The 14,612-nt window shown below is 32.8% G+C and overlaps 1 protein-coding gene and 1 long non-coding RNA gene across 5 annotated transcripts in view; one reads left to right on the forward strand and one right to left on the reverse strand.

Moving 5' to 3' along the window:
- LOC136796614 (uncharacterized) overlaps positions 1 to 14,612 on the forward strand; it is a 557,216-nt gene that overhangs the window by 442,859 nt on the left and 99,745 nt on the right. Inside the window, exon 2 of the long non-coding RNA XR_010844363.1 lies at positions 12,837 to 12,870. This is a non-coding gene — a long non-coding RNA (uncharacterized lncRNA). The remainder of the gene's footprint in view (positions 1 to 12,836; positions 12,871 to 14,612) is intronic.
- Positions 663 to 5,184, reverse strand: LOC106679021 (uncharacterized). 4 transcript variants are annotated; one of them, XM_067050816.1, is made up of 3 exons: positions 4,848 to 5,184; positions 2,448 to 2,507; positions 663 to 989 (listed from the first exon to the last, which is right to left on the reverse strand). In XM_067050816.1, the coding sequence occupies exons 1-3, from the start codon at positions 4,972 to 4,974 to the stop codon at positions 739 to 741; spliced, it is 438 nt and encodes a 145-aa protein (XP_066906917.1). In that variant the 5' UTR covers positions 4,975 to 5,184; the 3' UTR covers positions 663 to 738. The 4 variants fall into 4 exon arrangements, with proteins under 4 accessions (XP_066906917.1, XP_014273416.1, XP_014273413.1 ...); XM_014417930.1 differs by having other exon boundaries at positions 2,457 to 2,507; positions 4,848 to 5,182; XM_014417927.2 differs by having other exon boundaries at positions 663 to 1,013; positions 4,848 to 5,181.

Here is a 14,612-nt window from a genome sequence, read left to right on the forward strand (position 1 = left end):
TCAATTAGTATTTACAAATCAATACTTCCAAGTAGGTTTATTATTCTAATAGTCATCTGGGGACAATGTTGGATTTGACTACAGTTAGTTGACAAAGAGGCGTGAGCATTTATTGATAATATTAACACTGGAGTGAGAGGGGGGGAGGAGTTGTACAAAGAAGGCACACGGGGCGCATTCTTCCCTACAGAAAAAATATATTGTAATTTTTTTTTTTAGTTCTGAAACTGAAAAAAGTAATTTTTTTTATATTTTAAAACTTCTTTATCCTTAATCGAAATATTTTCTTATGACCAAGGGAAACCAGTAGGATTTTTTTTTTCGAAAATTCGTAAAACATTCGTGTTGACCAATATAGATTGGCTATAACTTAGAAATTTTAGGAATATTTAAACACCCGTTTATTATGTTCAGAAAGTACTTTGTAACTCAAACAATTAAAAAATTATTATAATTATAAATGCTATATTATCACAATAGGATTATTTCAGTGGGTAAGACAATGCACTACTATTCCCGGCTCTGCTTTCAGCTGTAGGATTTTATGAAGTTTAATAAGTAGACTTTTTTCTTACATTCAACTACTTTTTTATTCTTTTTACTCAATTCGACTGTTTCGATCCGAAAAATACTCTTAAAATGTTTTTAATAAATTGCCTATAGACGAAAGTGTAACATATTATGTATTGATAATGTAAACACAAAGAATAATTCCAACATTGAGGAGTGTGGTTTTGTTTAAGAATCTGATGAGGACGATGGTGTCGGACCGTCTTGTTCATCGTCCATGAGAAAGACCTCGATGATCATGCAGAAGGCAATGAAGATGAAGATAGCATAGCCTAGCTTCTCGAAAAGTCGATCTCTTTCGTCCTGTGGTGGAAGGATTTTAGCCAATTTCCTTTCTTCATTACTCGGTCCTCCGAGGTCCATCGGTTCTTCTTGCCCGTTAGCCTTCTTCCACGGCCAGGACAGCAAAACCGCAGTTGCTGAACAAAACATACCTCCTGATGCTGTAACATTGAGAATTATATTATGCTCTAAAGCATATTTTTTCTATATTAATTTTATTATTTCATTCCTAAACAAATGAGTTTCATTGGACGTACAGATGTCTGTCAGCATTCAAACTAAAGCAAGTTAAATTTACTATGAAATAGTTTATAACGTTTATCTTTGTAGGAGTAGCAGTATTTATGATATTTGACAAAATAAACTCACAAAATGTTAATTTCTAGTTGTTCGTATAAAATGTTGGATTTTTGAAAAAATATATCACTAGACCCATAAGACGCACATATGTCTTCCATCACTCAAAATAAAGGAACATTACTATTTATAGTAAAACTACTACTTTAGTAGTTTATGACACTTATCTTCGTAGGGGTAGTAGTTTTTATGATATTCACATATGAATATAAACTTTGGCAAATGAAAATGAAAAACTACGAATCAATTTATTTTAGCAAATTTCATGAAGACTACTAATCCTGCGAAAATAAACGTCATAAATTACTTTATAGCTCATAAAACTAGCTGTAATTTGACATCTGTACGTCAAATGGTTTTTGAGATATAGATTTTTCAAAATAAATTCACTAACTACTGATCTATCAGTACTTTCCATACAATATTTTTATGAAACGTTGCTTTTTAAAAATCTCGAGAACTATTGGATGTAAATATCTATTAGTATTTACTATGTACTACATACTAATATTATGGCGTACATGTATATATACTATTCCTACGAGGTTAAGTCATAAACTACTTTATAGTACAATTATGTAGCTTTAATTTGAGTGTTAATAGACATCTGTACGTCGAATGGTTATTCAAGTATAGATTTCTCAAAATAGATTCACTAACTACCGATATTTCAGAACATTTTTATGAAATTTTGCTTTTTAAAAGGCATATCTCGAGAACTATTAGACGTAAATATTTCTATTATGGCTCATATTTCAGCAAATTTGCTTTTCTTCAAACAATGTTCTTTTTGATTTTCTAGTGTTTTCTAGACTCATCAATTTTGACTAGTTATTAGTACCTAGTTTTCAATTAAATAATAAAAAATTGAGGTGAAATAACTGCCATTTTTCTCCTCTTGGGCTGTTGTACTATGATGAGTTCGAACTTCTGAGTCAAACAGCTAACTCACAACCAAGAGATCCAGATCTTCAGAAATACCTCACGGATAGGTGTAAGCAGGATGGAGTACACAGCGTCTTCAGAATGGAAACCTTAAACCAACTCAGCCTTTGAGTGATCTCAGCAGGACAATAAAGAAGCAAAAGCACTTGCTCATCCGAAAAGGAAACAATATCAGTTGATGTAATTATAGAAGTTTTTTGGTTTAGTTATCTATTAGGCTGTGAGGAACATCTGGGCCTATATTTATATTGGTCACTCAATATAAACTGTATAAATATTGAATTAAAATATACCTTCCTTACCTCCTAGCAATCCAGGAATCCCATTTTTTTCTCTTCTGTTCAATATATGAGCTGTAATAGAAAAAAAAAATTAGGGCTTAGAAAATTTCGTTAGAGGAGCTAGATAATTTGTATTGATAGTAATCACATAGCTTAAGATTTTTGGGGGGAAACGATTTATAACGATTTTGGCCTTCAGAGGATTATTTCTTTGTTGGATAAGGAATTATATGAGTTCCCACCAGTTCCATGGACGAGACATCAACTAATTTGCTAAAAACCACTAAATGGGCAGTTTGTGGGCGTAAGTTGTACAAGTAAATTGCATGTTTTTGGTATTAAAGAAACTGACAAATGCATTAATAATGACAATAATGTTTTTATTGTTGCCGATTGAATTTATAGACTAAAAACTAGAATGCCAATTTTCACTGGGAATTGATCGCAACGTAGATATCTTCACATAGCTGATGTGGCTTATCATTGGATGAACTTTACTAAAAATAATGAGAATTGCTTATCAAAATCACCACAGAAAATTGATCCTAAAACAGGAGAAATTTTCGTTCCAGTCATTCATATTTCGTATTCATGGTCGAAGAAAAGAAAGATCTATCCTTACTGTTGAAGACATCTTGGCTGGAAAGGAAAATGACGTCCTGGACAATGTATCAACTTTTTTTTTCCCCCTTTTGGGCTCTTGTTTAATATGGGAATATTGAGTTGTTGTACCGACAAAACTTTAAGCAACAGCTCTTCACGAATTACATACTAACATATATTGAAAGTCAAGGGGCTTTAATAAGTTTAAGTCATCGGTGGCCGAAAATTGAGACACATTTTTAGGAGACTGTGAAATCATCCATGTCCTGGAACTTAGTGAAAGAAATTCCATATAAATTTCTTTATTTCCTTCTAAATAGCCATTGGCAATGCTATGGACCACTTGGAACTAGTTTATGGTCAATATTATTTGGTTGTCATTCGAAATAGCTGCAAGCTTTTCCCACAAAATCAAGGTCAGAAATGAAAATCAATGCTAAATTGCCAAATTTGAGTTACTCGAAGATGTTCAAAACTTCTCGTTCAAACCACTTTCATTCTGTCATAACAGTGCCATGTGTTATCTTTCGAGAGTATTGTTAATTCTCAAACTTCCAGCAGACCTCTGTAATTTCCAATGGAACGAGTTCTATGGAGTATTTTTTTTTTTTAACCCAGTAGGTGTGTTTAGATTTTTTGCCCTTAAAAGGTGTCCTGTGAGCATTTAGCTCATGACTATTTTTTTTATATAATTGTCGTCTTGACAAAAATTTTTAAGAATACTTTTGATACAATTTGAAATTGACTCGGGTTTATTGTGGATTCCCAATTAGGGGCTGACGAATCCAGATTTCATAAAATATCTTTTTGCCTAGGCCTATGATTTAATATGAAAAACGCAGGTGTCTAGGTGAGCTAAATTCTCAAATAAAAAAAAAATAAAAAGATGTTACGTTAGGAGCGTACTGGTGACAGAAATGCTCATTTCATCATCCTCGTTGCGAGGAGGCCAGAGCAAATCTGAATTGATTATAGGTGGCAATATAATAGTTGAAATACGATAAACAAGTGGCAGTGACAACGCTAAAGGGTTAACGGAAGGTAGACAAAAGAAAAATATAACAGATGAAATAGTAGGAAAATATAAACTTTTATTTCCCATCATGAGATCAAGGCTAATCTTCTCCCGGGTTATTTTCCTGATTCTAAAGTATATTTTAAAATGAATTCACTTTTCCTTATGCGGTTTGAAGACGAAAATCACTTTAAAAAAACCCAATTTTTTTATGAAAAAGGAAATAAAATATGTTTCTGAATTCAATTTCCTTGATGAGATATTCAGTTACTGGGGTGGTAGCAATTGCAACTGCCATTTTAGTCTTCCCAGTTGGTCGAGGGAACACAAATTATGACAACTTCTAATTCTGTTCTACAGGATTGTTCACACTGTTCGCTCATCAAACGATTAAAACCAATTTTATTTACACTTGAAATCATGACAAAAGTGCCACATTCCATTTATATTCCAGAATTTTAGGTGTGCTGAAGAAGGATAAGGTTAGAAAATTATAAACTCTTGAAAATGTCAATTCAATTATATCGAAAGTGAATACTATCTAATCGATTATCCCAATATATTAGCCTAGGCCGTTAACAGGTTAGAATCTATTGAAGGAAATTAGAGATTTAAGCACTCGTCTTCTTTTATGCAAGAAATGGATGACTTATAGTTTCCAACCCTACATCGGATTATTCACTCATTTATTGACTAATTGCATTATATTTTCGATTTTGAAATGTTACTAACTTATGTTATAACATGTTTTTTGTTAAACCTATTTGTAAATATATGACGAAATCACAACTCACCTCTTCTAGACGACGTCGTATGTAATTTGACGAACGAATTGGAAATACTGTATTGTATCAAGTGGATGGTACTTTTGGTTTCAATGAAAACGTTTCTGTTTGACTGGATGGAAAACATTAAGCCCATCTCCAGCTTCAAGAGAACAATGCAGTGATATATTGAACACTGCCAGATAGATCCGTTTTTTCTTATGAAATAACATCCGGTCGGCTGTATGATGATTCTGATCTGAAATAATTTTGGTTGTGTGTGTAATTTGTTGATGGGAATTTTGACATGTTAGGTTAGTTTTCGACATGGACCCGACTTTCGTTAGATCAATCATATGTTTGTTGAATGTCGTGTTGTCCTTGTATTTATGGAACCCTAAAAATCATCAAATGAATTTTTTTTTATGGGGGGGGGGAGATGAACTAGTATACATATTACATTTCATGTAATATGTAAGTATGAACTAATATTATTATTCTTATTGAAGGGCACGAAAAAAAAAATTTAAATGAGAGTAAACACTACTCATCTGTATAGAACAGCACTACCGAATTTCCCGATCGAAAATGCCCGTTCAGAACAAGAAAATACTGCCCCCTTGTCCGCTCTTGGAAGATCAGTGACGTCTTTATAACTAAAACAGTATGATTCTATTGTCGTACTAGCTCTGGAGTGATAGTTTATAGTACAAATAGTATCAGAGAAGCAAGTTTCACGTTAACTATCACATGTTACGCCTTGACCATGAACTATCGTACTGTTTCAGTTATTGCTGCAAAAAAATTTATTTAACTGTTTTATCATTGCAGTCATTATAGTATTTACTGTCGCAGTATTTTTGATGCGACAGTACAGTCACACTAGATCTGGCCTGACTACTAATTGATAGTACATGTAATATCAGTGAACAGTTACGTTATCTGTCATGTTTAACTATCATAAGTACATTGACAGTTAAATTGTCAAACTGAAAATATAACCTAAGGACCTCAAAAAAAAAAAAAAAAAAAGTCCTCTGAAGATATGTCCACAAATGCTTTGTTTAGGAGATTGACACCTAAAGATTTACATTGTTATGAATTATTGACGTTATATGAAATAAATAAAACCTATTTATTTGTTCTAACTACTTTACTAATTTTTTAAAAATTATTTAATGTAATTTACAACTGTAAAAAATAATATAATAAGTAAATATGTTGTATGTTTCATATATACTTGAAAATCTTGGGAAGGAACCACCCATCGGTGGTACTTCAAACATTAATTTAAATTAGAAGATCCCGTGGCCATCTTCTTTTCAGACGCCTCGGAGGATTAAAAGGGAATTTTAAGGATTAAAGATTAAGAATTAATGGGTTAGGATGGTTAAGAAGTTTGTAATGAAAAGACGCATATCTGTTTGGGGCCAATTCTGCCACGAATGGGATGTTAGGGTCTTTGTGAATGAGTTTATTCGTAAAGTAATAAGGAGCATCAAGGATTTTGGATTGTAACGATTAGATGCGGGAGGAATTTGATGGTTTGGTGAAGCCCCAGAGCTCAATTCCATATGTCCAAATCGGTCTAATTATCGTAGTGTATACTATATTTTTGTAGTGAATGGGAAGTTTAGAGCGTTGGTCAAGTAAGTGTTGTAGCAATCGGAATCTACGAGCATTTTCTTGTCGTTTCAGTCTTGTGTGTGGATTCCAAGTATGTCTCTTGTCAAGATGGAGTCCTAACTATCGAATCTGTTCAACAGGCGTTGCTTTACTAATTAAATGTAAACATTAAGATTAATATTAAATGTTATTCAAAATGAAGGTATGGGCGCAATCGCATTGTTTCGGAGATGAATTAGATAAAATACTAACATGGCCTTTTGCAGTATAGGACTCCAATGGGAGTCTTGGCCAAAAAAAAACAAAAAAAAACAAAAAAAAAACATGGCCTTTTATCCCTAACTGTATAAAAAGTATTGGCCACATAAGGATTAATACTATTCGAAATTAGCAATGGGAACTGTCAATAACATCTTTTTTAACAAGTTTGTAATTCTTTCGAAGAGTACTCATTATTATCCCTTCAATTTATACTAATAGTGAATATGCCGATATGGTGTTTTTGTACGGTTTTTCCAATGTGGCTTTAATTATATGGTTGTACTTCACATTACAGAAGAAATCCACGACAATGGCTAAATGTTAATTATACCAATCAGTGGCTTGGCCTCCACGCTCTCCAGACCTCACACCACTGGATTTTTTGTTTGAGGTGACATTAAACAAAAAGTTTATACAAGGCCGGTCAATGATCTTAATTCCTTACGATGAAGGATAATTAAATCTTGTGAAACAATAACACAAATCCAGTGCGGTTCTGTCACTGCTGCTGTTGAAGAAAGATGCCGAGCCTGTCTTAATTCTTAAGGAAATCACTTTGGATAACATTGAATATGAATTTAATGTTTTCATTTAATTAATAAAGTAGTTGGAACAAATAAATAAGTTTTCTTTATTTCATATAATCAAAAATAATTCATACTAATGCAAATCTTTAGGTAGGAGTATCTCCTAAACAAAGCATTTGCAGATATACTTTCAGAGGAAATTCTTTTCTTGTTTTGAGGTCCTTAGTTCATATTTTCAGTTTGGCCACTTAACTCTGAAACAACATGTATCTACTAGCTGAACCGGCAATGCTTCCCTATTCCTAATTTATTATGCATTATAAGGTTTGCATTACATGATAGAACATAATTCAAATTGAATAATACCTTTTTCTACAATTGATACCTGAAGGTATCCACGTGAGATACTTATCTGAGGTTTGAGGTGACTTCTGAGAAGATCTCTACTTAAATCTTTGAAGGGCCTCCGCGTGATGAATGAAAATTGAAACCAGAGATTTTAATTTTTTTTTTTAATTATTTATTTAATGTAATTTACAACTGTACAAAATAATACAATAGGTAAATATGTAGTATTATGTTTCATATACACTTGAAAATCTTGGGAAGGAACCACCCATTGGTGGTACTTCAAACATTAATTTAAATTAGAAGATCCCGTGGCCATCTTATTTTCAGACGCCTCGGATGATTATCAGGGATTGTTAAGGATGAAAGATTAAGAATTAATGTGTTAAGATGGTTAAGGAGTTTGGAATGAAAAGACGCATATCTGTTTTGGGTCAAATTTGCAACGAATGGGATGTTAAGGTCTTTGTGAATGAGTTTATTTGTGACGTAATAAGGAGCATCAAGGATTTTACGCAGGATTTTGGATTGTAACGATGCGGGAAGAATTTGATGGTTTGGTCTGATTATTGTAGTGTATACTAATTTTTTGTAGTGAATGGGAAGTTTGGAGCGTTTTTCAAGTAAGTGTTGTAGCAATCGGAATCTACGAGCAGTTTCTTGTCGTTTCAGTCTTGTGTGTGGATTCCAAGTAAGTATCTTGTCAAGATGGAGTCCTAAGTATCGAATCTGTTCAACAGTAATTACAACTAAAGATGAAAAAAAAAATTAAATAATAATAATTATTAAGGTGGGGTGTAGATATACAGTTGCAGGCCTAACTTCTACGTTATAACCTCATGATGACATAAAATAAATAAATATGGTTTTGTTTATTTATGTTGTTCTTTGCTGACCGCACCCCCCGACAAACTTCTCCAATCAATAATTACTAAGATATGGAAAGCAAAAGTAGGAAGGGGGGGGAGAGAGAGGAGAAGGGACTTGAGGTTGGGTGATGTTAACAGAGCTGATGGGCCTCTTGGGATGGACTAAGTGTCTAGAATAGGGGATTGAAGGAAGCAGGGAAGTTGTAAAAAAACTTAATGTTTCCCTGTGGTGTGTAGCTGTACTGTTTCCAGTTTTAGTTCATGATGTGAGTCATGTTACGTCTCTCAAAGTTGAAATGCCTTTACAAATCTTCTGTAGGATGCGGTTTTGGTACTGCTATAGTGACTTCAGGCTCATTTTGGCTTTTTATATGAGTAGTTTGAGTCTCAATGACAGTCCTGGTGAGTAGATAGATAGATATGATTTTATTTGTGAAAGACAAAATCTTGTACAAATTCATAATACAATATACAATTATAAAACAAAACCTGAGTCTAGTACTCCATTGCAAAAACAATAAACAAAAGATAAAACAAAGTCTCTATAACAAAACAATAACCAAAAAACAAAACAAAAAACAGATTGGATAATACACAATAATTAACATAATATTCATTGCTCCATTATATTTAACTTAAAATAACGAGAATTCTTTTAAATAAATGAAAGCGTGATATAAATGAAGATATTATTTGGCTTTGAAAAGTATTTACATAATAGAATTTATGTATCACATACAAAATTAAACTTATAACATATTGTTACAATGTAAATATATAGTCTGTTCAATTTGGATTCACTTTCAATATTCAGTATATTTTCAATGTTTTGTAGGTCGCAAGATACGGATATGGGTGGCTTTAAGATATATTGTCTATTTTCTTCAAAGGCTGGACAATGTAGGAGGATGTGATACAAACTATTATGGAAATAATTTTTGCAGAATAGACTGAGTTCATTTGCCTTGAAATTGATGGTTTTGCTTCCATGGTGTAGTTTGATATGATCCGGGTTTCCTACACTTTGTTGGCTTATGCACCTAATTTTTTTTTTAATTTAACCTATATGTTAAATATGCTTCAGGTTGAGTAGGTTAAATATGCAGAGTGATCGGTACATGGAGTTAATGTTTGAATTAATTGCTCTATTGGTGTTAATTGAGAAGTTATGGTTCAAGATTCCGTTTTCATATGAGCTATTGAACTGATTTCTACATCCATATTGGTGGGCTATCATATTGTATTGTGAGACCCAGTTGTATTCTACGTCAGGGTTTTCTGCATCTAGTATACTTAGTCTGTTGAAACATAGTTTTGGGAGTCTCTTTTCTGACATTAATGACAGTTTGGACCAGTAGTTGATGATAGTCCTGGTGAGTACGTGGTGTTTGAGTCGGTATGATGTTGACTTCCCAGAAAGAGAGGTGAGACTCTAGCTTCATACCAAGGTATACCAGATTTTTTTCTAGAAGGAACACATAATAAATATGAAATAAATCGTGCTGAAAAAGAGAATTATAAATTGGTTTGGGACCTTCTTTGGTTGTACACCTCGGGGCTTACTCGACCTTAATTGTACCACTGTTTCAACTGTAGTTTGTACTGACATTAATTTATGTACATTGAGGAATACGTTGGTGGTTTGGATAGAGAGAAGCACCTTGATGAATTGGGGAGGGCAGAGAGACAGATAGCAACTGGGACGAGGGCCCGTGTCCTGAGTCTGATTGATGTGGGCTGATAGTGCAGCAGCCAGTCTCCGGCTTGTGGTTTTGTGATCATGTCCTCTTGTCTTTGTCCTCTCATCTTCTAGCATTTCCCCACTATCCTTCCCACTAAATTAGGACTACATTAGTAGACAGTCCTAGGCTATAGACAGTCCTACATAAATTGAGGTTATTTCAATAATAAAACAGATCCAAGAAATCGGTTTTTGAAATTAATTTTATATTATATATAATCTTTTCCCTTTCTCGAGGGTGGCTATCATTGTTTAAATAAAATAAAATATTTCCAATTTAACTATACAGGGAATTTAAGAACAGACACAAGAAATCTGAACTAACACTGTGCAGATATTTCAAGAAAAATTAATTTATGAAAAATATGGGACAATTATGTTATAATTATATTCGATATGAATTTTAATAATAAAATAAATAAGAATTTTAACCAAAATAAAGTTGAAACATTTAAATTATATACTTGACCTTAGTGTGTCTCGAAAGGTAGAAAATATTGCTGTGATAAATTATAATAGTATAAAGTGATTTATGTTAATGGGAGGAATTGACAAAACAGGTAATTAGACATAAGCTAAAGATAGCTAATTAATAAATTAATATGACTCCCTAATGTTTTATTGTCTCATAAGGTAATTTTTACTGAAATTATTGACCTGGGTAGAATAGCCTGCAAAAAGTTTTTAAAAATGATGTGGTTGTAAAATTAATTGAATTTAAGGTATCCCATTTTATAAATAATAATAATATTTGTTAAAAGTCATATATATAATAAAAGATGTTTTATTGTCTCATAGGTAATTAGACATAAGCTAAAGATAGCTAATTAATAAATTAAAATGACTCCCTAATGTTTTATTATCTCATAGCTTAATTTTTACTGAAATTATTGACCTGGGTAAAATAGCCTGCAAAAAGTTTTTAAAATTGATGCGGTTGTAAAATTGTATTTAAGGTATGGCATTTTATATATAATAGAAATATTTGTTAAAAGTCATATATATAATAAAAGATGTTTTATTGTCTCATAGGGTAATTATTACTGAAATTATTGATCTGGGTAAAATAGCCTGCAAAAAGTTTTTAAAATTGATGCGGTTGTAAAATTGTATTTAAGGTATGGCATTTTATAAATAATAATAATATTTGTTAAAAGTCATATATATAATAAAAGCTGTTTTATGACATTGTCCTTGAAGATGGCCGCATTTGGCGAAACGTAGGACTTATAAAGAAGTAAAGATTGTTTTGAGGCATAAATTGGATACAATTTATTTTATTTAAACATTAATTTTAGCAGTAGTAACTGTTTCTTGTATTCACGTAAATGCTTACTACCCAAAACACATTGATAGTTTGACAAGATCAGAGTAGTGATCGTTAGTTTATTGCATATATTATAATAGTTTGTGAGTATATTGCATTTTTGGTAAGGTTGAAGTATAATGTTAAATTGGTAACTGAACAAATGTTTTTATCCCCTCCCCCATGTTGTAGGCATGGTACTCAAGACATGACCTAACTAAATATAAACCTAAAAATGTGCACAACAAATTGTTAATTTTTAATGATCTGTGTTTTAATCATCGTTATAGGTAAAGATGCAGCGTTTAAATCTAAGGCATTATTTAAATATTAGTGAGGTAAAATCAAGTGTATTTAACATACTATGATAATAAAATACGAACCCACTGAAAAACATTTATACCACTTGGTCATTGATAATAGTAGATTGAATATCTTGCAATTAATTGAATCAGAAGTTGGATTAATTTTAAAGGAATAAATGGTTTGATTCAGAATTGAATTAATTTTAAAGGAATATGTGATCGGAAAATTAAACAATAATATTATATGTTTATCTTTTGTATTTTATGTGAAAAACAACCCACACTCACAGAATTGCTTACATTAAAATATTTTACAAGATTATATTTACTTCTAGAAAAGTTTTTTTCTTAAAACACGCAAATGAGCAAATTTTTAGAAACCCTCCAAAACTTTCCTCCGAGACCCCTTTCTGTTCATAATTTGACAGAACCCCCTTAGACTAAGAGTGGTTGTTAAACGATGTTGAGAAGCGAAACATTTTAGGTCAAAGAAAAAATTATTCTATTTCTATTTATTCGATTTTTCTATCTTCAGGAAAATACAAAGAATTAATTGGAGGTGAGAATGTGGAAATTTGTATTGATCACCACAAAAAATTAATTTTCAAAACTTTTCTGACAAATTACCGTCGGAACTAAAGAGATTTTTTTTCAAAATACTAGTTAATATACGTGATATTTAATCTTTTATATTGTCATAATGTGGTATCAAAAATGTTAATTAAAATTTTTTTTAAATTTATTTATTGACATTTAAAACTGTATATAAAATACAAGCAAATTTGAAGTAAGATCATAATGATATGATACAGCATGTAGAGAAACTACCCAGTAGTAAAACTCTGAAAAAAAATGTATGATTGTTTTCTTTCTATATAATCCACATAAGCCATGGAAAAAAAGAAAGAAAAATTCAATCAATTTCAATATGGTACCAATACAAATAGTATAATTAATATCACAATAATTATCAATAATTGAGTTTTATATGGTACAATTATGTAATATATATATATTTTTTTTTTTTTTTTTACAGATTCACCTCCTTACTATCCAGTGATCTTCACGTAGTAAGTAAACAGAATGTTTAATGATTACTATTACTATTTTTTTTAATTAATTATTCTTAACCCTGTGGGTTATGCAGCCGTCCTCAGGTACACCCAGCTTCATAAGATTGGGGAAAAATCTGGAAGTTGAGAGTAATCTTGAAACATTAACTCCTCGTTTAACCGTTGTTCTCAAAACAGTGCTTCCTTAGAAAGTTCTGAACCCATGACAAATCATAGGTCGTAGAGGTTCACAATATAATTATATTTTTTTCCGTTTATTGATTTTTCTATTTCTTCTGAAGAACTCTTTGGCTGTTTCGGGATTGTGTTTTTAACACTACAAAGTTTAATCAAATAATCATTTAATTTTCCAATTTTAGTCACTTTTATTATTCTTGCTTGGTTCAACTAACTTAAAGATTCTCTTCCCCTTTAAGATGAATAATTCAAAAGTAATATAAGACCATATCTAAACCGTACTTTAGCACTTGTATATATTCTATTTTATATTGTACTGGATATCAACTATTTTTCTACAGTAGGGTATGAAAAAGAAGTGGTTAAGCGGTTTAGAACATTCGGGTATCGTAAGAGTTTTTAAAAAGACACAGAGGGTTGTTGAGAAGACGCACTAGAGTATATAATACATATCATGTATGAACTACTAATGTCTATTCTTAATGAAGGGTTCGAAAAAAAAGTGGTTTAGCAGGGCAGGTTGGCCGAGAGGGTTTCCTTCTATTATTTCTGATGTTATCATATCCTAAGAAAGATTGAAACCTGTCGTACATCGACTAATATACTCGCTATAAGTGTCTGTTTTAAAGGTAACATAAGTTACGAGGAGTGGTATTTACTCAGTTGGTATTTACCAGCGGATCTCCACCCCATCCTCTACCTGGGCGTCACATTGGATAGGCACCTCACCTTCTCCAGTCACGTTCGAGAGAGACTTAAGCTAGCCCGCCAGAAGAGCTACAGGCTCTACCATCTCCTGAAATCCCCACAACACACACTAAGCCTGAAGCTGCAAATCTACAAGGCTATAATCCGACCGACTCTGCTCTATGGTGCACCACTCCTGCGTCACCTCTACAAAACAACGCTAGAAAAGCTGCAGAATTCCGTCCTTCGGCGAATCGTCCGTGGAACTACTCTACATGGGGCCAGAAACACCACCATCCACCAGGAACTCCAGCTACCCTCAGTGCTAGAGTATATAGGCCGAAGGCACATCAAATTTTTTGATGGGCTTAAGGCCTGTGCCAACCCGCTCTTTAGAGATATCGCCCCTCCACCAAGACCTGGGAGGTGGCAAAGCACTGTCCCCTTAGTAGACGTCCTCGCCGAGGGAAGGACTTCGGGCTCTGCAGCTTGAAGTCATCACACCACCACCACCACCAGCCGGAATGGTCCCTCTCCATTCTATGTAAGCCCCCAACTAGTATGTTACCAATGTGAAACCGCCTTCAGCGGACCCTGTAACTCAACTTATACTGCCAGACGGCAAACAAAGTCAATATGTAATTTGTATATATATACTCTGTATTATCATATATTTGTAATTGAAATTATATATCAATAAAGAGGATTTGAAAATAAAAAAAAATTTACTCAGTATTAACCCGGGGGTGGCAAAGCACTCTCCCCTTGGTCAACGTCCTTGCCGAGGGAAGGGCTTCGGGCTCTGCAGCCTGAAGTCATCTTTACCTCGCCTTTAGCGGACTCAGCCCAATCCCTTATAATGCCATGTGGTAAAG

This window comes from Halyomorpha halys, unplaced genomic scaffold, assembly GCF_000696795.3.
Source record: "Halyomorpha halys isolate HHAL.00 unplaced genomic scaffold, Hhal_1.1 Scaffold172.1, whole genome shotgun sequence".
Classification (NCBI taxonomy): Eukaryota; Metazoa; Arthropoda; class Insecta; order Hemiptera; family Pentatomidae; genus Halyomorpha; species Halyomorpha halys.

What these genes read in the sequence shown, in the direction of transcription:
- LOC106679021 (XM_014417927.2), bottom strand. Translation starts at nt 4,974, where the DNA reads ATGGGCTTAATGTTTTCCATCCAGTCAAACAGAAACGTTTTCATTGAA. An exon ending in TACGACGTCGTCTAGAAGAG is followed by an intron (nt 2,508 to 4,847) that starts GTGAGTTGTGAT and finishes TTTCTATTACAG; the next exon opens with CTCATATATTGAACAGAAGA. An exon ending in ATTGCTAGGAGGTAAGGAAG is followed by an intron (nt 1,014 to 2,447) that starts GTATATTTTAAT and finishes TCAATGTTACAG; the next exon opens with CATCAGGAGGTATGTTTTGT.